At 39.4% G+C, this 22,245-nt stretch overlaps 1 protein-coding gene across 1 annotated transcript; it reads right to left on the reverse strand.

Annotated features, from left to right (window-relative positions):
* Positions 1-6,661: 6,661 nt before the first annotated feature.
* Positions 6,662-18,726, reverse strand: rab11al (RAB11a, member RAS oncogene family, like). The gene is made up of 5 exons (XM_060900393.1): positions 18,323-18,726; positions 15,952-16,147; positions 12,640-12,833; positions 10,772-10,852; positions 6,662-8,696 (listed from the first exon to the last, which is right to left on the reverse strand). Exons 1-5 carry the CDS (start codon positions 18,360-18,362, stop codon positions 8,557-8,559), a joined length of 651 nt encoding a protein of 216 aa, XP_060756376.1. The 5' UTR covers positions 18,363-18,726; the 3' UTR covers positions 6,662-8,556.
* Between the last annotated feature and the right edge of the window lie 3,519 nt (positions 18,727-22,245).

The raw sequence follows: 22,245 nt of genomic DNA on the forward strand, positions 1-22,245 counted from the left end.
TGCCCCATGTACGTCTTGCTTTTTTTCAGAAAATGAAAAAAAATCAAAACGAGCAGATATTTTAGAAGACACTGCTTGCTTTACTAAAAAAAGAGTAAGAGGTATTTTCAGATTTTTTCTTTTATATATATATATCTATATATAAATATACCCACACATATATGCATATATATATTTTATAAAAGTTTTGTTAAAATGGGGAAAATTTTAACTCTTAATGTTCTTTTTTTTGCTGTTAATTTATTTTTAATTTTTTTACTGCTGCTGTTTTTCCACATGAATTGCAATGTGGGTCGAAACAGAAATGTGAATGTTTTACACATTTTGTTTTATTTTGGACGTTATAACCATTATTATGATTATTATAATATAGATATAATTATTATTAAAAATGTTAATTTTGATTAATAATGATTGGAAAGAATATAGTTTTACATCCCAGCATTTGTCTGTAAATAGACAAATATGCTTTTTAAAGGCAAAGCAGATAATGACTGAATCTAAAGTCCATCATTGCACCTTAAAACTGATCGCTTGATTGTCACTGAAAACAACAACCAACAACGTTTTATGTATTTGTTTAATCCTGCTTTGTGAAGATGCGGATTTGGAACACACACACACACACAGGATATTGTGCATTCAAACACTTACTTCGATAGCAAACTAAACAACTCGACAGTAACTAACTGAAGGATGGTTTTGATTTTGTCTTTACTGGTTTTGATGGTGATTGAGGGATTTGAGGTTTTGTGATAAGAGGAGAAAAATGTGTTCTTGCTTTATACCTCTCGTATTTTAAAACTGAAAAGGATGTCCTAGTATTGAGCTATTAACTGACTAATCAGCTCAAACGTTCTTGAACTTCCAAAAGGAGGTGTTCTCCATTTTAATTTCATTCACATTTTTCTCTTCAGCATATTGGCCTCCTCACATCACCACCACGTTTAACTTCTCAGCGAGCAGTTTTCGATCATGGCTAAACGAAACACGAAGAGAAGGTGCTCGCTAATCTGAGCTTGAATAGACCCTCCACAAAAGGAAGAGAGAGAGTCTTGGAGCTATAGTAGAAAAATTATGCGGCTCCCCCGGTCCCCACGTTTGCGAAGTGCCTGCTGCCTCTCCGTCCTTTTATCGAAGCCGTTTGTGAGCAGGTGTTTCATATTGTGACCAGAGTTTTTTTTTTTTTTTAAGGGAGTGGAGTGTCCTGATCCCACTCGCTGCTTAACCGTCCCCTTCCTAGGCTATAACGACCACAACTGCTCAGCTAAAGCAGGCGTATTGTTTTAACGCAGTGGTGGGATGTTCCCCCAGAGCGCATTCTCACCCAATGAGGAGCTGGGAATTAGTCATGTGACACAGACCAGGTGCAAGCAACTTGGGGAAAGTCCGTTTTGCCATGGACGCTCCAAAACCCCACGCTGCCCTTACTCCCCCCTACCAACCTCGCAGAAAAGCTTGACTAGGTGCAGCTGGGGCCCCTCCCTTCATCCCTCCAACACTCACTCACTCTCCCTCCCTCCCTCCCTCCCTCCTCCTCCTTCTGCTCTCCTGCTCCTCGGAGCTTTAGTATTCCCACCGAGGAAATGGGGCCTCCTTTGTCCTGACGAAGAGGGAAAAAAATCCCAAGTGCAGATTTTATTTCAGAGAGAGAGAGAGAGAGAGAGAAAGAGTGCACATGATGGCAGGCTTTCTATATAGCAAACAGTTATTTGTTCCATTTCTGAAGGTTGCACTCAACCCAAAACTTGTTTTTGTTTACAATAAAACGTGGACGTGCTCATTTTATTGGCCCCGAAAGTAAAATTACAGGCAGATGGTAATTGTTCTTGCTAGTGCTTTTGCTCGGACTCAAAAGTTCAGTCCCTCCCCGAAAGAAATCGGCAGATCTGACGTGTCCGAGAGGGAGTGCAAGTCGATCGAAGTTGCCATGGAGGTTTTTTTTTTTGTGCTTCACCATGTGCATGACCATCCTGGTCCAACTGCCCCGATTCACCAAACCCCCACCATCCCCACTCCTCACCCCCTAAACCCCAAGCCAACGGCCACAGGCAGCCAATGGGAGCAAGACGTCCAAGTCCAAAATGAAATCAGACAATTGAAATTGACAGGAGAGCTGGGTGGAGACGCCCCATTTAGTGGCTGCTAGAGCTGAATCAAATTACACACCCACCCGAGTCCTGCATATCAACCTCGCGGATTTTGGCTGAGGGGATTAGAGTGTTTTGCAGGATAGGGAAAGTCTCCATTTTTTTGGATTTTTCCCCCTTCAAGAGGGCTTCTGCATAAGAAAGAAAGAAAGAAAGAAAAAGAAGCACTGAGAAATGTAGTCCATCTGAAATGGGTCAGTTTTGTCCCTTTGGAGACTTCATGCACCACTGCTGGTTGGGTGTCGGGGTAAGCTCACGACCGCTAAACAATAGCGTTAGTCGTCCATTAGACATCCCTGAAAAAGATATTTTATTGAAATGAGAGGGAACTTGGTACAGTCTGATCATTTCACCAAATAAATTTGAGTTTGTTTAAAGCATTTAGACTCTAACTGCAAAGGATGAACGTTTTTAATCTGATTTACAGTGCTGCACGGGCATTCTGATTCACAAGGGAGAAGTTTTACTGTACACACTCATGTCTGGATAAGAGAGAAGCACCTTATATCAAAAGCGAGCAGTGTATCTCTGAAACCAAACAGCTGGAAAGCATCGTACACAACTTCTAACAACTTTATTCTGTTTTGTTGTCGTTTCAACTATTCTTTTACTTTGCACTGGGAGAAAATGAAGGACTAAACAAATCTCTGAACGCAATCTGGTTGACGCAGTTTTTTTTTTTCACCTCAAACAGTACCTACGCTTCTCTTAAAACAAAGCGCTAAGCATGAAAGTTAACTCTTTCGTGATCAGAATGAATCGTACTTATACAGGATAAACAATGGCCTATGTGGAGGAAAGTATATATGCAGGACATGTCTTTTTCTTGTCAAAGCCAAAACTGATAAAATTATGCAAATCACATTCAGTGGCTTGGGTTTGTTTTTGTTTTTTTAAGAAAACTGTACCCGTGTTGATATTTAAATTTTTAAAAAGAGAGAGAGAGAGGGAGAGAAAAGTGTATTCCTGACTCCTCACATTCTTCAGGTGAGGGAATACATCCTAGCAATAACTGTTTGTTTTAATGACAAATACAACAATGCGTAGCTTTCAAAGTTGTACAGAACTTCATATAGGCATTGCTTATTAGGTGTACGAAGAAAAAAAAAAAAAACTACAAATACAACACTTTCTTAAAAGCTTGCACATTGTCCGATATTCAGAAACACACCATTCCAGACATGAGCATTGATCCTGCGTCGTTTCTCTGACCCACAATAACTCATCATTAGCTGATTTTAGTGCTTACGAATGAAACGCGTGTTCACAGAGTAAGTTTCGGAACGGGACGAATTTCAGCAATCCCGTACGGTTTTTTCCCAGCAAATCACTGCAAAGAGCCAGGTACATTTTTAAACAGAGTAGCATTTATTTGCTATTAAAAAATTTGTATTTACTCAAATATATTCGGAGATAGCTATATCATTAAAATAATTAAAAAAAAAATGTGACTACCATAGGCATATCGTGAGAATATATTTCAGTATTTAAGCCAATTATGAAACTATTTTAAAAAAAGTTCTAAACTTTTTTGTTGGACAGTTTGTTTATATTATTAAGAGTGGGACGAGTTCTAATCCCGATAGAAGGATGAAGATTAAGTTGAGTGTTTATGGTAGCCAAAGAATTGAAATAAGATTGAAAAGGAAAAAAAAAAAGAATAATAATTTTAAAAAGTGAAAGTTAATATAGCACTAAAAAATAAAGGAGAGGAGAAAGCCTGTGGAAAACAGTGGCAGTTCAAAAAACAAGATTTAGTGATTAATAATAATAATAATAATAATAATTACAATCCAAGTGATGTTGATAAGATTGAGATGTATCTTGCCACAGCGAATCAGAATCATTGTATTAAATATGTGAAAAGGCGACAGGGCTACGGAGTCGATCTGTTTATTTGGAACTGAAGAGAGGAAGGAAGGAAGGATTTTTTGTTTCAGTGCCAATGCGTTGTATTTTGTGAAGGTAACGTTTAAGAAACTTTAGTTTTGGAGTAAGTACATAGTGGTAACGTGGTTTAATAATAATAATCCTTTTTAGATCCATATTGGTTATGCATGCTGATTTATTACAGAGCATTTACCTTTTTATTATCAGTTCAGATCTGTGGATATAATAGAGCTACGTGTTATACAGAGAGCTTTAGTAATGACTTCATCTAGTGTTTGAAATAATGATGTATTAAGATTTTTTTCCCCCCCTGAACTTTTATCTATCTATCTATCAATCTATCTATCTATCTATTATAGTATCTAATGCACAATTACATGGCAGTCACAATATTTCCATTATTTTTTTTTAAACTTTGCATAGCGTTCATATTGACATCTATGGAATTTTAATAATAGAACTAGAAGAAAAAAAAAATCACTGACATAAATCCAGTTAGCAGGACTGCAGGCATTTATCTAGAAAACAGCAGCGAAGACACTAAATGCACTAAAGCAATTCTAATGCCTTTATAGACAGGACAGTGCATTTGAATGTATAAATAAATAAACAAACCAACCAACCAGATCACTCCATCTGTGTATAATTTGCCTTTCGGACCGTCAAAGACAAAAGCTTTACGTTTTTGATGCCATGGTTTGGGAAAGTCGTCGCTCCGCCGTATCTGTTCAAATTCTCCCGAAACAAAGCAAGTAAGGGGGAAAAGTCTTATCTTATAACATTTTTTCTTAAGATTCTATTTTGCTAACATGGGTTATTATTTCATACAAAGAGGGAGAGGTCAGTATCTGGATGTTATTTATGAATATCTTAAAATGAAGCAAACATATTTATAAGTAACTTCGAGACATTTTGTTTTTTAATTAATAAAAAAGTAAAAAGTTAATATATTTCTAAAAAAAAAAGCACGATGTTGATTTCTACTAAAATTAAGATTATAGAATTTTTTTATTTATAAATAAAAAAGTTAGATAAATCCTTCATACCTCTGACGGTGTAAAACGAGGCGGGTGGTAGGGGCTTTTAAAGGATTATATTTTAACTTCAGATTTTCAAGCATTAACGATGGAATAAGTTCAGGAAAAAAAATAAGAAAAAATATTTTTTAGGATTAGGAGGTATTTTAGTCTCAAGTTTGTGCCTCAAATCACATTTTAGCACTGCATCAACACTTGGCACACGTGTTGTTTGCCTGCTGTTCTTTAACTAACCCCATACTGCTGACTGAACACAATCCTTTACTCCCTCATTTCTGGTTTCAGTACTGTATAGAATTTGTTTTACTTTTTTTTTTAAGATTTAATTCCTTTCTACTTTTGCTTTAAAACGCTTCACCTGTATCGACTGCAGTGAAGTGAAGTGAAAGGGCGTCACAGAGGTGTGTGGAATGGAGAAGCAGGTGGATATTGTGCATACCGTATATACACACACACCCATTTTTGAGCATATATCTACTACATTCTAGAAAATTCCTACGCAAAAAAACAATAGTGTACTCTTAAGTGTTTTGAACATTACGTTACATATCCACTGCCCCACCGTTTCCGCTTCTATAGCTTCGTGTAATGTAGTAGATCTATGCTGGTAAAACGCAGTAAACACACAACACACTCATATATTCGACAACACCGTAGTTTGCATGTATCTTGTATCATCACCAGGCTGGAAAAATGGTACTACAAAATGTTTTGTTGCATACAAGTGAAGGCTTTCTGTACACACTACTACACTAAAGGGCTGATGAATACTTGGTTGTTTTTTTTTTTCCTCGCTTGTAGATTTTCATCACTCACAGGAAATCCTATAACGGTGGCTTATGTTGAAGGATAGCCTCAGCTCTTACATGGTGAAATTGTAACGCAACTGTTCTGACTTCATAATGGCAAAGCTAATTGTGTAGCGTGGTTTGATTTGTTTCAGTATGATGGTGACACAAAAAGGGTGGGGTAGGGTGGGGCAGGGCAGGGTTTTAAGGGGTGATCATGTTCTTTTGGGCTCGCTTTGGATAGGTAACGCCGCTCCAACAGTCTGTCTTTAGTAGTTTTCAGAATCTTCTGACTCAGTAGGGAAAAAAAAATTAAAAAGGAAAAAAAAAGTAAGAAAGAAAGAAAAGGTGTTTCATATAAACTCATGTAGTGGTCTTAGTGCATTAGTTTTGGACCGGCATCTCCTGCTCTAAGTGTTTAGGTTCTTGTTGGTGAGTGAGAAAAGGTTCGCCATAACATAGGGATCGTTTTTGGCTAGCCAATACTTCAAAACCTTGGTTCTTTTTCCCCTTTTCTTTTATTTTTTTTTTCTTCAAAACCTTTGATCATTCATGTGGTGCCCACACGAGGCATACGATTTTGCAGGTTTATTTCTTAGCACATGTTCTCTGTGAGTTCATTTTTTTAATATTTGACCAATGTATGTATGCCATACTAGGGTTTTTTTGTTATTTTATTACTTTCCAAACATGTATTGTAAATGTTTCTAATAAAAATCAATTTAATAATCTTAATGAAACCTGTTGAAAATTTCTATAAATCCAACACCAGTATTAGATCGATGAGAAGTCAAGCTAAAAGCAAATACAATTTATTTATATATTATATCCAAATATACAGATTTATCATAAACATCAACATCAAGTCCCTTCTAACAAACATTTCATCCCTTCATACAAGAACGCCAATAATATTGGGGGGGGGGGGGGGGGGGGGGCACTTGTTTTTTCTCCACCATTTCACTTTTGGGTTATTTTATAAACTCGTGTTATGAAACCAGAACAAGACAGATGCCACCAAGGGGACACACGTTTTCCCTGGATTACTAGATCATTTGATTTCACATTTCCACCATTTATTTGGAGCAATAAAGCAGTATTTAATCTAGGAACATCTTGAGTGGGGGGAAAAAAAACCCAAAACATCCACACAAATTGAATGAGGTGAGAGATACTGCTGGTCGCTGAGGAATTTTAAAATGCAGAACACACATCTGGACACTCCTTGAAAGAAATCTAACCCCATTCTCAAAAAGTAAAGTCAGTGACGACTGCTAAATAAACATCACCGGTTCTTTCACAAGCCTGTAATTTTAATTAAGAGGCTTCCTGATTGCTAGAGTAGACCTACAGATAAATGACCTTCAGCACAACTCCGCTTTTTCCTTCATCTGACCTACCATGAGCTCCCTTTCACCGTGACCATGACTCCAACCAGAGAGAATAGGAGGGGGAGCAGAGAAAGAGAGTGAGATATGGGACACAATTAACAGGGATCCCTGAGGGTACAGCTTTCTTCAGGTTACATCCAGTATATTATCAGGATGGGCAATGAGGACTTCACTTACAGTAAGACAAGCCCCTTCCAGTACACCAGAAACTCCTCAGTGAGCAGCTCAGTGCACTGCTGTTGCTCAGTCCTGCAACATAATCCAGCCAAATAAAGGGATGAGCCTGCCTCTGCTTTCCTGTTTCATGCCTCCGTCTTAGGCCAGGTTAAATGACTCACTGATAAAAACAGCACCTAGAAAAGCCTCTATAAAGCAAAACTGATCCATTCAAATAAACCAAAGGGCGGGGGGGACACCCCACCACCCGATAGGAAATAGGAAGCAGGAAAACTCTTCTCTCCCCCCCTCACGCACGCATTACACACACAATTAAAAAAAAAAAAAAAAAAAAACTACACTTACACCCTGGAGAGAAAACAGTTAATCAACCCTTAAATATCATAGACCATCAAACACCATCTAAATAAAACAATGTGCTTAAAAAAAAAAATTCCACAGGCTATCAGGATGCTATTAGCAGTGTCATCTCATATTTCAATGCATCAAATAAATAAAGGGGTTTTTGGTTCTTTCGCTAGTTGTCATCTTACAAAATCAACGATACAGGCAGACGCAGCAGATACACATGAAGTCGTTAGATTTTTTTTTGGGGGGGGGGGGGGGGTTGCTTGCTTGCTTGGTCCCCCCCCCCAAGGATCCACTGACTGGGGGGATGCTTCCTCCAGGAGACTTTTAAAAAAAAAAAAAAGAAAAAAAAAGACCCAGTGTTTAGTGGTTAAAATGGACATTTCACTGTAGCACCCTTGTTCCATGTGCACTGGCTTTAAGCACTAGCTGGTGAGCAACTGTTACTCTGACAAAATGGGCAGACACACAAAGAAAGTCTCCGAGTGCCATTTCTAATTAGCGCAAAAAACAAAGAACATTAAAAATCAGTCTGTGGAGTGGGGGGAGGGGGGAAAACCCAACAGCAACAACAATCTTTTCACTTCTGTCCCCATGTTAAAGCTTAACTTGTTGAATTAGGGCTTAGCTGATAAAGCCTACTGCATGTGTTATTAAGAGGAAAGGGGGAGGGGAGGGGAGGGGGTGTTCTTAATGTGCTTGACAGACAAACAAACTTTGCAACCCCCCTTGGCCAGCCTTATGTCGGTTTTTACCCATAATCCCATTGTGCTGCTTAGTTGTTCTGGCAGCAGGCACTTTGCTTTCCCGAATTCTGTGTGGGCTGCACCGTGATGGGTACGACTTTAGAGCTTGGCGAGAAGTCAGCGTCGCCACGCCCGGAAATTTGCCTCTGAGATACGATGCGGTAGATTGCTGAAAGAAAGATGAACAGAGACAAATTACACCCGGTGAGATTTTATTTTTATATCTATGAAAATGAATGCTTCAGTGGGCAGATTAATAATAAAGCGGTCCCATTCACAAAAACAAAAAGTCGTACAACCTTCGAACAGAGCAAAGGCTCATTTGACCCCTGAAAGGTTCGGTTCAAGTGTGTGGATTGGAATTTGCTGCCACCTAACGGCAGCAAAAAATAAAACCGATCTCCAGGACCAAGGGTGAAGACTTCTGTCCTGGAGAGGACCAACCTGCGTAAATTCTGTATGAATGAAATTGTACTTGCATCTGGCTTTTTAAAATCAAAGTGACCGAAAAACTCATTTTTAATCTGTCTAAATTCTAATGAGTAAAAATACTTCTAACACATACTAAATACTTCTATTACTATTGCTAAAACACTACAATCTAACTAGAAATACTTCAGGCCAGAATGCATCAGGGATATGATCGTGCTGCAGGTGACAGGATTTGTTAAGCCACCATGAAATTATACACAAGTTACTTTCAACACTTAAATAAATAACATTTTAAAAAAATATGTTTGGTTACATGACTGTGACTAACTGCCTGAGTGATAAGTCAACTAATTACCAACTAATTGCTGGTAATTATCTGTTCCATTAAGGCTGCTTTCACACTTCTTGCACACATTTACCCTAGTGATCACAGGATATTGGCCTGGGAGGGGCAACTGAGAGCGAGGAAGAAGGGGGGAAAAAAAAACCAGCATAATGGTGAAAAAAAAAATGCCTTGTTAATAAGAGGACACATTTTGAACTGAATGTTTCATTGCTAATATTCACGCATTTGCAACGTAGCTAAAAAAGAGCAACGTGTCCATTTTTGAGATAATCACCAGCACATGATGTGACTGGTCACTTTAACTGCATACAGTTGAGTTGTACAAGCAGCTCAAAATCTCTTGATTTTTCTGCCTCATCACCAGGATTATTAACCAGAGCATCAACACAGTAGCCAGACCATGAGAAACCAGACTCTTATAATTAGCCAAGTTGCTCTTCATGAAAACAATCAGAGTCAAAATCCATTGAAAACTCAGGGAGGAGTAGCGATTTTTGTGAATTGTGGACGGAGGGACAGACAGACAGACGCTGCGTGATGGCAATAGCTCGTCAGCCTATGGCTGTGAGAGTTAATAATTTTTTTTATTTTATTTCTTTTTCTATTTTTTTTCCTGTGTGTTTGAGTGTTTTGTCGTTTGAGTGTTTTGTCCGCCAGTTGCGGTGTAGCTCCGGACCCAGTTTTGGGTGTTGGTTCCCTCCAGGCCTTGGTTCGCCGTGAGCGATGCCTGCGCTCCCAGCTGTGGACTGCAGTGAGCTCGTTGCTCATTTTACATCGTGGTTGTCCAGCGCTCTGTGCTTTAACGCTTGGCGTGATGTTCCGAGCGATGTTGCTCGGTGGGGTCACGGCGGCTGTGCAGGCGGTTTGGGACACACCAGCGCTCTGCGTGGCGGAGCTTCTCTGCTCGCATTGTGGATTCATGGCATGGTGCTCGAGCGATGCTGCTGGCAGCGGTGCTGGAGATGTGGAACCTGTATTTGGGCGCCTTTTGGTGGGACTGTGGCTGCTACACCATGGGAATTACATCCTGACCCCTACTTGGTGGACTTTTTATTTATTTATTTTTTATTATATTTTTACTTTCTTTGTCTATTATTGTTATCTGTTGTCTGTGTCTGTTTGAACCTCCTGTAAAGCGTCTTTGAGTACCATGAAAAGCACTATACAAAACAGATTTATTATCATCATCATCATGAAGGCATGACAGGCTAGTCGGTCAACTGATACTAACTAGGACTGGTAGGTCTTATAGTTACAGTGGGCGTGTCAACATGAGCTGCTTTTTTTTTATTCTTCCTCTCCCCACATCACAAATTGCTCAACAGTATTTATTTATATTTTTTAAATTGGCAAGTGTGAAAGCAGCTTAATTTCTGAGACAGGAAATGGAAGCTGGAGTCCACTTCCCTGACCTGGAGTTGCTTTTTTTGTCTTGGAACGCTGATGTCCGGTATGATCAGACGTACCTGTGAGAATGGTCTGGAAGGCGAGCTCTACATTAGAGGAGTCCAAAGCAGAAGTCTCGAGGAAGGAAAGCCCATGTTTCTCTGAAAGAGAGAAAAAATAAAAAAAATCACAGCACGTTCAAGTCATGAAGTTATCACCAGGTGATGGACGCGTCACGCTACGCCGACTAAACCGAGACACGAAAAGAGATTTGGTGTTTTTTAAATCATGAGCCAGAACATCTACAAGCATGAGATGGACTTGCTTTAGAAGGTTTAGCTGATGAATATAAAATTACTGCACACGTGTGTGAGGCGTCACAGATAGCAGCCATTTTAACTGCTTTAATGCTCCTTTATGCTTTCAGCACATGTCCACTGTGATCAAAAAGTCTTTACAGCAAGCTGTTGGTCTCGCAAAATTAGCACAACCAGCAAAACAAAGATGGAAGAAATAATTAGCCTCGAGTAATTTACACTGACCTTTAGTGAGGATATTAAACATATGAAACTTTTGTTGGCTGACTTTTTTTAAATTGTACATTTATCATCGTCATGTGAAAATACAGTACTATATATACACACAGTACTGTGCAAAAGAGTCTTAGCACCCCCCCTTTTTTCCCATACAAACTGCATTATAGATTTATATTTTATGACATCTACATTGAGTCAAAACATTACAAAAACATTTTAAGAGTTCCAAGCTTCTTTTTTTTCTCTCCCCCCCCAGCACAAAATTAAATGTTACGGGGGATGTCTGTATTTGAACAGCATATTACATAAGAGAGCACATTTCAGATTAAAAACGAAAACATAATGAAGGTTACTGGGTTTTGGTGCAAAATGAAGACGCGAGTGTGACAGTCAAAGTGTCCAGAAGAACTGGGGCTGGTTCTGTAAGATGTTCAGTAAAACCTACAGCTCATTTCCGCATAAAACTGCACTCACTGGACCTGAGAAGACTTTAAAAAAATAAATAAAATAAATAAATAAATAAAAGCAAGCAAAGGGCCATCTCATACCAAATATCGACTGTTTCATTTATTAGGACTTACTGCTTATAGTTTTAACGTTGAAACATTTCATTATTTAAGTCTAAAGGCCTCTGCATGCTCTTGCGACAAGGCTTTCGCAGATAGCTTTTCGCAGACAGCTGTAATTTATCGTTGAGCGGGGAGTAATAGGCGTGCGTGATGTTATTCACCGGCACAACGCAAGGGGGCACGAAGTCGCTAGGAGTAGTTGGTGGGTGTGGTTAGTGGAGTGTTTATCCTCCGGTTACTTATAATGACTAGACCTTTTTTTTTTATAATGACTAGAACTGTAGTCGTATAGATGTACGTACTTCCTCAATCAACCGCTCTTCGTGCTGCTCCATCTTCGCTCGTGTTCTTAAAAATGGCGGTCGTGAAAACAAAACAAACCGGGAAAGTAGGGAAGCGGAAGTGCGTGTACAGCGGATGTAGAGTGGACCAATCAGAGCCCTCTTGTCTGCGACGCTGTCTGCGAGGCTTCTGCAGTGGTCACAATTTTTGGGAGGTGCGCGCAGAGCGTCTGCGAAGGTGGGGGGGCTACGCAGACGCTATCTGCCACACCGTCTGCGAGGACTGGGTTGTCAGCATAAATTGGCCTTAAGACTTTTACACAGTACTGTATATACAGATGGGGAATTTCCTGCGGATTCAGACTAATAAGAAAAAAGAAAAAAAAAAAAAGCAACCAATCGGCACCAAATACAGAAAGCCGAACCAATGAAACAGTCAACTCATGTAAAACATCCACAGTTCGAGGTAAGAAACCACTTCCACACATCTTACCATTAGTGCATTAGATGTGTGTAGAATGTAAACATGGCTCATCACTGAGTAGAAACTGCGCAAACTGACCTGCGAAGGCCTTGGCCTCGTCCGTAGGCACGGCTCGGAGGTGACGCAGGTCGCTCTTGTTGCCCACCAGCATGATGACGATGTTGCTGTCGGCGTGGTCCTGCAGCTCCTTCAGCCAGCGCTCGGCGTTTTCATACGTCAAGTGTTTCGCAATGTCATACACCAGGAGAGCACCGACAGCACCGCGGTAGTATCTGAAAACACAAAACACCATTCTTCATTCACCGCTTGCGTTTGTATTTTTTTTTTTAATTTAATTTAAGCTAAATATAAAACTCAGTGACTCAAAATAGTAACAAGAGTGCGCCGAGAGCACAATATCCCCACTGGCAACTCTGCCATAACTCTGGTAAAATGTGACTGAATTGAACGAAATTGCAATGTGTGTATTACTGCCATATAACAAAGAATCCTGTCAAGTTGCATGAAATTCCTCCAAAAATTGTGAGAGGAGTTGATTTGAGAAGGCGAGCACCCTTTCCGGGACGGACAGATGGAAATCACCACGACACATTCCCCTTTTGGCCAGCGGGGGATAATAAACTGTTCCAATTGTTTAGGACAGGGGTTTTCAAAGTGTGGGAGAGTCAGCCCCCCCTCGGAGAGCAAATAATAAACAGCGCCCCCCACACAATTTTTGTTGTTGCTATACTTAATGTTCCATTCGTATTTTTAAAAAATGGTTGTTGTACACATTTTTCTTTTTCACATTTTAAACATCTGTGCTTTTTAAAACATCTTTTTTTTTTTTTTTACACATTTTAAACATCTCATAGCATCGTTAGCTAGCACCTCTTGGCAGACAACACACTGTGGCAGTGGAGCATCTTCAGATCCAGTCCATGAAAATCCAAACTTTAAATAATCGTGGTCATACTTCCTTCTTTTTTCAGTCCCCCCAGGATTCCGCAGGCCTTTTTTGTGATTGTTGTGGGCTAAAATGTCTGATGTTGCGGGGGTTTTCCAAAAAATTGCGATGAAAGTTGCAGTGTTTAGGTTTTTGTTGCGATTACATTGCGGGAGGAAGTGAAAGTTGCGAGAAATTGTTGCGATTTTCTCTTTTTGTGATTAAAATTGAGTGATATGTTAAATATTAAGTTATTACTGAAAAACTATTGATTAAAAAACAAAGACACTGAGAAATTACCAGGACGACAAAAATGCAGAAAAATAGACTTTACTTATCCAAATGCACCTGTTGGTTCAAAAGTTAAAGTGCAGAGAACCTCACAGCACAACATGAAGTTACCTTAAAATAGAATATAAATGCCTCAGCTTTCATGTAAGAAAAAAAAAAAACTATTAATACTAGTACTGTGTGCAGGCAGTCTCTCCTGAAGACTAAATTAAACAATAATTTTAAACTAATAAAATAAATGGCTCAGGCTTCATAGAAGAAAAACAACAATTTGAACAGAATCTCACAGTATGATGCTGAAGCTGCCTAAACAATGGAAAATAAAATACCATTTTGGCAAAAATGTTGGCATCCATTACTTTCTTGTATTAAGTAAAAAAAAAAAAAAAATAATAAAGTGCACACAGTCCTTCACTGTAAACATCACACACTTTCAGTAACAGAATTTAAGCCTATATAAACACTGACTCGCACATCATGCAATGTTGCCAGATACTGCTGACGTTTTCCAGTCCAAAATATGTTCAAAACCCGCCAAAATGCACTTAAAACTAATCTGGCAACACTGCGCGCATGCTGCTTCTCTTGAACGTAAACACGGAAGTAAGGCGGAAGGTAGTTTGTCGACGTCACCTCAAGACGACGCCAACGATTGGTCAAATTTGCGGGAAAGTTGCGATGATTGGATATAATTGCAACACCGCCCTGAATTCGCAGGGATTGGTTGAATTTGCACTGAAGTTGCAAATCGCAACATCCTGGAGGCTCTGGGTTTTTTTTTGCTTGGCCCAAACTCTGTCTCCTCACTCACTGTAGCTTTAGGTACTAAAAATCGATCCATTTTGTCTCTGGTAAAGGCTCCTCACGTTGCGCCCCCCCCGAAGAACTCTGGCGCCCCCCAGGGGGGGCACACCCCACACTTTGAAAAGCCCTGGTTTAGGACATTATAATGCAGCCCTGAGTGTAGCTCAACAAACAAATGAGGCCAGCGATGTATTCAAACTAGCTACTGGTTACCATGATGTCATGGGGGGGGGGGGGGTTTAGAGGAAAGAAAGAAAGGAAAAAATACTCCACTCTTCACTGCCATACAGTTCAAGGAAACGATGAAAAAAGGCTTGTGATACCAGTTTAGTGGGACATTCATCATCATGTCATTGTGCGAATGCTAATCCTGGATTGCAAAAGTGCCTGTTCTAGAAATGCCTCCTCACTATTTACAATTATAATTTTAGCATGGTCAATTAAAAAATAAGCAATGAGACATTCCTAGAACGGCACATCCTGATGCATTTTATTATTCTTACTCCACAACAATAAGCGAATAAGTTTTAGAATTTACTTTAAGAGGAAAAAAATAACTGTTTATAGTTACACTTGAAAGTCCAGAAAAACACAACTTGACATGTTACCAAGAAACGCCTTCCATGAACGTTAAACATTTCTCCTTACAGAAAATATCATATTACAGGCATTTAGCAGACACTCTTATCCAGAGCGATGTCCAGCACACCCAGAGGAGCAGTTGGTGGTTAGGTGCCTTGCTCAAGGGCATGTCAGCCATTCCTGCTGGTCCAGGGAATTGAACAAGCAACCTTTTGGTCCCAAAGCTGCTTCTCTAACCATTAAGCCATGGCTTCCCCTTACTCCCCCCCCCCCCCCTTATTTGTTTATGAGGATTGTTGTCCATGCACTCCCCCAAGAACAAGCTGTTAATATTGACATGATACCGTACACACCTTACACAAAACAAGGGCTTTGATATCAACCTGTACTTTGTAGCAGAACTACAATCTGAGCTTCAGCAACAGACAAAGGAGCGGATCAACACCTTCTGACCAATCAGAATGGAGAAGGTTCGGTAAGGTTTATCCAGGAGACTCTGGTGCTTTAAATTTACCTGCATGTTAGCCTTTTATTTATTTAAGACTAATTTCGTTTAACATTCAATGCTTATGACTGAAAAAAACAGGGGGAAAAAAAAAATCCAGCCTTATTTTGATTTGAAAACAGAAAGAGAAAAGACTTAATATAAAATGCTAAAAAGGGACTGTTGCTTAAAATAAATAAAATAAAGTGTGTAATTAAATGATTTCGTTACCAAACTGGCCGAATGACTAACCGGGATACATCATTGATGTTGGAGCTGAGAATGGTAAAGGCTTTACACTCACGCTGAGGTGATGGCACGATATCGCTCCTGTCCTGCAGTATCCCAGATCTGCGCTTTGATCGTCTTGCCCTCTACATGAATGCTGCGAGTGGCAAATTCCACGCCGATGGTGCTCTTGCTCTCCAGGTTGAACTCGTTGCGCGTGAAGCGGGACAGCAGGTTGCTCTTCCCGACTCCAGAGTCTCCGATTAGCACCACTGCGGAGGATTGGAGAGGTCAGAGATCAGCGAGGTGGAAAGACGAATCAGAGGAAACTTTCTTTAGTAGGAAGTTCTTTCATCATAGGGCCTGATCTGAGAGGACGTGTTTCAACAACACAGTTTCACTGTGGTTTTTTTTTTTTCTTCCTCCCCTTCTCTCTCAACCAAGACACTACACAACTCCCTTTTCAAGCTCACCTACATATCTGTTGTGAAATAAATGCATACCAACATGCCTTTGGTGCTGACTGAAATTTCAGGAAATGTAAGGCGCTGAATTTAAAAAAAAAAAAAATTCAAAAAAAATGACAATTTACCTTTTTAAAAATGATTAATTTTTTAAAAATGTCTGTGTTATGCATGTGTATGTGTTTTCTTTTAAACAGACCAGTACATGATTGCATAACAGATGATTTGGCTGCTGAAACATTTCCCACAGGCTACAAGGGAAACATCTGACACCCCAAAACTCACTACTGACTCAGATGCAAATAATGACTGAAACAATCTGCTTTGACTAAAAAAAAAAAAAATGCAGTTGGAAACTTGGTCAACAAGCTGTTTGGCAGGAAAAGGTGCCATACCAAGGGCCAAGCAGTGATTCATTAATGCTGACTGACTCAGAATCAGAACAGTAAGAGGTGCAGCCGAGGTTGGGCTCTTTATTTCAACGAGAAATTTCAAGGCATGTCTGAAACACAAGACCTTTTCACAAATTTGCTCATCACTTGCGAAACCAGCGAGACATCCATTTTAAAACACAGATCAGTGTAATCACACTAACCAAAAATCTAAGCTTAAAAAAAAAAAATCGTTATAGTCGACTGAGGCACGTTTCCAAAACTCAGCAACATATCTGTATGCTAAACAAATCCTGGAGGAGATATGCATGCAGGTCTTTCCGGTTCGACTGCACCTACCTGCGGCCCATGAAACAAAAGCTGAAAATGTTCGTTTTACATTAGTGACACCTTTGTAGTACTTTTCAGTGTAACATCACCTTGACATTTATGAACGCTTTCGGAAATGTTTGATGAAAAATATATTTTCGGAGTGTATAGGCTAAAGGAAATGTCGATATGTTACAGGTCAGAACTGTAGGTCAGGTGGAATTTTTCAACCTAGTTCATAATTTGCGACTTGCAAGACTTATTATATCTCGGGCCAGGATTTGGAAAGACTTTATTTTAAACTACGTGACGTAATAAGACTGGACTCAAATTCAAAATATAAAAATCACTCCTTCCATTGCATTCATCGCTGGTCTAGCGGTTAAGAATCAGAAGGTTCGGAGTTTGAATCCTGGTTAAGAAAGAAAAAGGATATTTTTAAAAAATGCTAATTAGGTAGACAGGAATAGACAGACAGAAAAACAAGACAAGACTAGACCGAGAGGAAGTGGATGGAGAAAAGTAGTAAGAATCTTAGACAATGCAAAATTTTATCCAAGTTGGAAATTATGCACTAGGTTAAAATTTTTAACCCAGGCCAAAAAAAAAAAAAAAGACCTAGGTTGAAATGTTTTGAGCCATAACACACACACAGCTCTTGATCATGATGTTAACTAAGCTTTAATGTGAATGTACTCTGGCTTTTGTGAAAGTACATGACAAGTGGGTAATAAACACTTGAGTTTGTTCCTAAATGTGACTAATATTTCGAAAATAACTGGCTTGTTTCACCACTGAATTGTGCAATACATCGATCACTCTTTCTACACAGCCACACCATGCAAAAACAACATACTATAATTACTAAGTAGTGACTAAAAGTAATGTTAAATATTAAAGTAGATTTATTTGTCTGTAGTATGCTCATTCCAAGGATGCTTTAAAACCTTACCCAGACAGACAAATCATTAAGTTTGCTTAATAGAGAAACTGCAATAAATATTATTAAATATAATTAGCAATAACAATTGTGTTAGACACCAAATAAGACTAAGGTTGGGGTTTATGATGTTATTTTTCTCCTTCCATTCAAAATGGCGGCTCCATGTAAAATCGAGTGCACTACATAGCTTGCACAAGCCATTATTCTGTTCACTACAGAGTGCGCCTGAATAGGGTACAAGCTGCAATTTGGGATTGGCTCCAGCCTCAAGTTAAACCAGTCAGATAAGTCAGTTTTGAGAAAAAATAAAAAAAAAAGTGTCTGTCTCTCTTATCTCACCTTTGAAAAGATAGTCATATTCCTCTTCTCTACCCGTCATGGCTTCGCAGCGGTTCGTATTAACAAACAAACAAAAAAATTAGTGTATAAAATAGTGAGTTGTCACAACCTGTAAGTTGTAGCTAACTGGCTAAGCTAACATCAACGCAACTTGTCATGAAGATCCGATGGAGTTAAAGCCGCCACGGTGAGTCAAGGAGGCGCATGTCATTAAACTTGATGATCAACTCACAAACTAACTCAGCAGTACTACGAAGCGAGGTTTAAAATATATAGTTATTTATATATACTACAATAATAATTAAATTAAAATCAAAGCGTTGCTGAGTAACTTGTTTGCCTGCGTCATCAAGGTTTCTGCGCTCGTGCCTTGAGCAGCTCCTTTCCACACACTCCGAGCTGATTCCGCCCCATTGAACGCCTGACACTAACTCGGATCTGATTGGCCCACTCGGCTGTCAATCAGATCACGTTGGCCAATGAAGGAAAACCCTGAAATCAACAGGTGCACACGTCATTCTCTCAGGTAACTACACAGGTGCAGCGCTGTGGATAACACCGGAAATGCCACGTAGGAGGAAAAAAAAAAACACCCCACAACTTCCTTTAAGGAAAAAAAAAGTCACCTGACTTTTATCATTACACAATTACACAATGACTAACTAAAGAAAACCCTCCATCAAGAAATATCAGGTTATGGTACATACAAAAAAATGTTTCAGGTAAAAGGAAGCACCTGATTTTAGTGCAGTACTTCCGGATTAGATGTTCTTATCTTCCATCAAAAGTGTCATCTTATTTTTCTGAAACATAAAACTTCACTAATACAGTGTTCTGAGAGCATCTTTGTTGTGTCATTGCATAAGAACACAAATCCAACAGGATATATTTAATTACACAGAAATGACCATGTATTTATGATACATGAATTATAAACACACACACACACAGAGTCAAATTTTTCTTACAATCAGTCATCAGTATCGACTGGGAATGATGCAGTCAGTCACTGTGACAACAGTAACAGGAAGAATCTGTAGTCACTGTACAAGAAATGTCAGTCTGGGCATGCTGATGAGTCGGGACAAAAGATCAGGAGAAGATCACCCAGGTATAAATCACCCAGGTGCAATTATTATGAGTCATGGCAACATTGTCTTTTAATTATTAAGCCTATTTATTTTTTTTAATCCAGCAATCCCACACTTATATATTCCACTCCTGTTACTCTATACATTTCACAATTATTCCACGAAATCGAGTCGTACATGAGCTGATACCTGATTACAAGCCACGTACGACTCAATTTGATGAAATAACTGTTTTATTCTATCCACATTTACTGGATTTTGAGAAATGAAGCATTTTTATTTTTATTTTTTGCAAATTCAATAAATAATAAAAACTTTATACAAAACGTCCAACGAAATCATTTTCGCTGAGAATACCCAGACTACTAAAAGCCTATCGATGGCTGCACGAACTGACTTTAGTGTTGTTGTGTTTTGTTGAAAGTGCCGTCTTGCTGTCGAGGTATAGAATAGCTTTAGACATTTATTTAATTCTTCCTTGGAAATTTCAGTGATTTAATTTTAAAATTTCTTTGAGCTTCTGAACCAGTCTAAAAAAAATTCAACAAATTTTAATGCTTAAAGATGAAGAATGTAAACAAACTGGTGAAATGACAGTAGCAATTTGTGAAAAATGTGATAATTCTAGAAAAATAAAAAAAGATATATCAAATACTTTCCATATTTTATTGCTTTTTTTGGTATTTTTATTTTCAAGTAGAGTTTTTATTTCATCCTCGGTTGGTTATGCAAAACGCGCCGCCATTTTGTTTTTCTCTACTTGTGATATATGAGCTGATATCCTCATAGTAGAGTAGCCAATCAGAGCATGATTGCTCATATCCGATGAATGTGGATAGAATAATATTTATTATATTCATAGTAGGTCTAGTTATTGCATAATACACTTTATATCCCTCATCAAAAAATTCCAGTGCAGGGATTGGCCAAGGATGGCTCACGTGACATAAAATAGTTCCACCACTGATTAAGCAATGTATCTTATGATGTCAAAATAAAAAATAAAAAAAAATGGATATGGTGTGAGTCAGTCATGGTATATCCTAGCCTGGCAAGCCAGACGAAATGTGAATATTTAGTCTGGCCTCGATCCGTAGACATTTCTGAAGGGTGGGGGAGGAACAAACCGCTGTCTTTCAAACTGTCTCTGTGCGTATAGGCCAACGCTCTGACCAATCAGCGCTACAGTGACTGTGACGTAGTCAGAGCGACAGAAAGCAGTGGGGGAGGCCTTGAAATAAATCTCATCTCATTATCTCTAGCCGCTCCATCCTTCTACAGGGTCGCAGGCAAGCTGGAGCCTATCCCAGCTGACTATGGGCGAAAGGCGGGGTACACCCTGGACAAGTCGCCAGGTCATCACAGGGCTGACACATAGACACTGACAACCATTCACACTCACATTCACACCTACGGTCAATTTAGAGTCACCAGTTAACCTAACCTGCATGTCTTTGGACTGTGGGGGAAACCGGAGCACCCGGAGGAAACCCACGCGGACACGGGGAGAACATGCAAACTCCACACAGAAAGGCCCTCGCCGGCCCCGGGGCTCGAACCCAGGACCTTCTTGCTGTGAGGCGACAGCGCTAACCACTACACCACCGTGCCGCCCCTTGAAATAAATAATTTTTCAAAATGTGTATTAATTAATAAACAGGTTCTAGATATTAAGAAGTTTGGAGATAATGACCACAAGTTTGGAGTCTGTACCACATACTTAACATACACTTATTTTTTTCAAGTGTTTTTCAAGGGTTTGCTTAAACTGTTTTTGAGAGTTTTTATTTAGTGGTGTTTGGTGAAATAATTTCCCTTAAATTTAAAATAACAGGAAAATAAGAAACAATCAAAAAGTAATGTTTCAAAGCTGTTTATTAATTCTTCGTACTGCACAAACTAGCCCCATCCTTTTGGCTACGAGCGGAGCCAGCTGGTAGATCAGACTTTTGCCATAGCCGGTCGGCAAAACAGCGAAAACGTCCTTCTTGAAAAGGAATGAGCGGAGAGCCTCTTCCTGCTCATGTTTCAACGAAAACTCCAAGTCTAATTCTTCTAAAACTGATTCCAAAGCGGAGTCAAATGCGCGCTGTTCTCTAGCCGTAGCCATCTTTCCTGTTGTGCTTTCTCCAGCGTCGCGCAGCTTTGTCGTCACTCCTGCAAAAGCCCGCCCAAAGAATCCAAACAAAAACCTTGCGTTGTGATTGGCGGGCACGATTTGATGCCTGGGGTGTTTTTGTTTATATGGTGCGAGGCTAGACCCATTCGCTAGGCAAAAAATATTTTTGGCCGCTAGGCGGGTGGGTCTAGTTTACTAGGCTAGGTATATCCTGGATATACTATAAACTGATGTCAGAATTTTAAGCTTTATGGCTGACTTGAGTTACAGCTGTGGCTCTGCGAGCATTTCTGTGTGTGTAAATCTACACATCATGATCATACTTAACAAGGCAGAGTCAGACCTCCAATATTTTTTTTTCAGGTTTATTTCTAATTCTTTGTAGTTAACACTGTTAATTTGGAATTTTTTGATGAGGGATATAAATCAAATATACCATGCACTGAGAGGTACCGGTAATTATGGATTCAGTGTAGTCAAAGAAATATGCAAACACCTGACCATCACACCCATACGTGGTTCTTTCCCAAACTGTTGCAACAAAGTTGAAAGCACACAGTTGTATAGAAATTCTTTGCATATTGTAGCTTTAACATTTCCCTTCACTGGAACTAAGAGGCCGAAAGGTGTTCCAGCATAACAATGACAATGCGCCTGTACACAAAGTGAGCGCCATGAAGACTCAACCTCACTGAACACCTTTGGCATGAACT

This window comes from Neoarius graeffei, chromosome 19, assembly GCF_027579695.1.
Source record: "Neoarius graeffei isolate fNeoGra1 chromosome 19, fNeoGra1.pri, whole genome shotgun sequence".
NCBI lineage: Eukaryota > Metazoa > Chordata > Actinopteri > Siluriformes > Ariidae > Neoarius > Neoarius graeffei.

Excerpts from the sequence above, each read along its gene's own strand:
- rab11al (XM_060900393.1), bottom strand. The coding sequence starts at position 18,362 with ATGACGGGTAGAGAAGAGGAATATGACTATCTTTTCAAAG. Across the intron at positions 16,148-18,322 it reads ATATGACTATCTTTTCAAAG|TGGTGCTAATCGGAGACTCT; the intron begins GTGAGATAAGAG and ends AATCCTCCGCAG. Across the intron at positions 12,834-15,951 it reads TATCGTGCCATCACCTCAGC|ATACTACCGCGGTGCTGTCG; the intron begins GTGAGTGTAAAG and ends TTGTGTTTTCAG.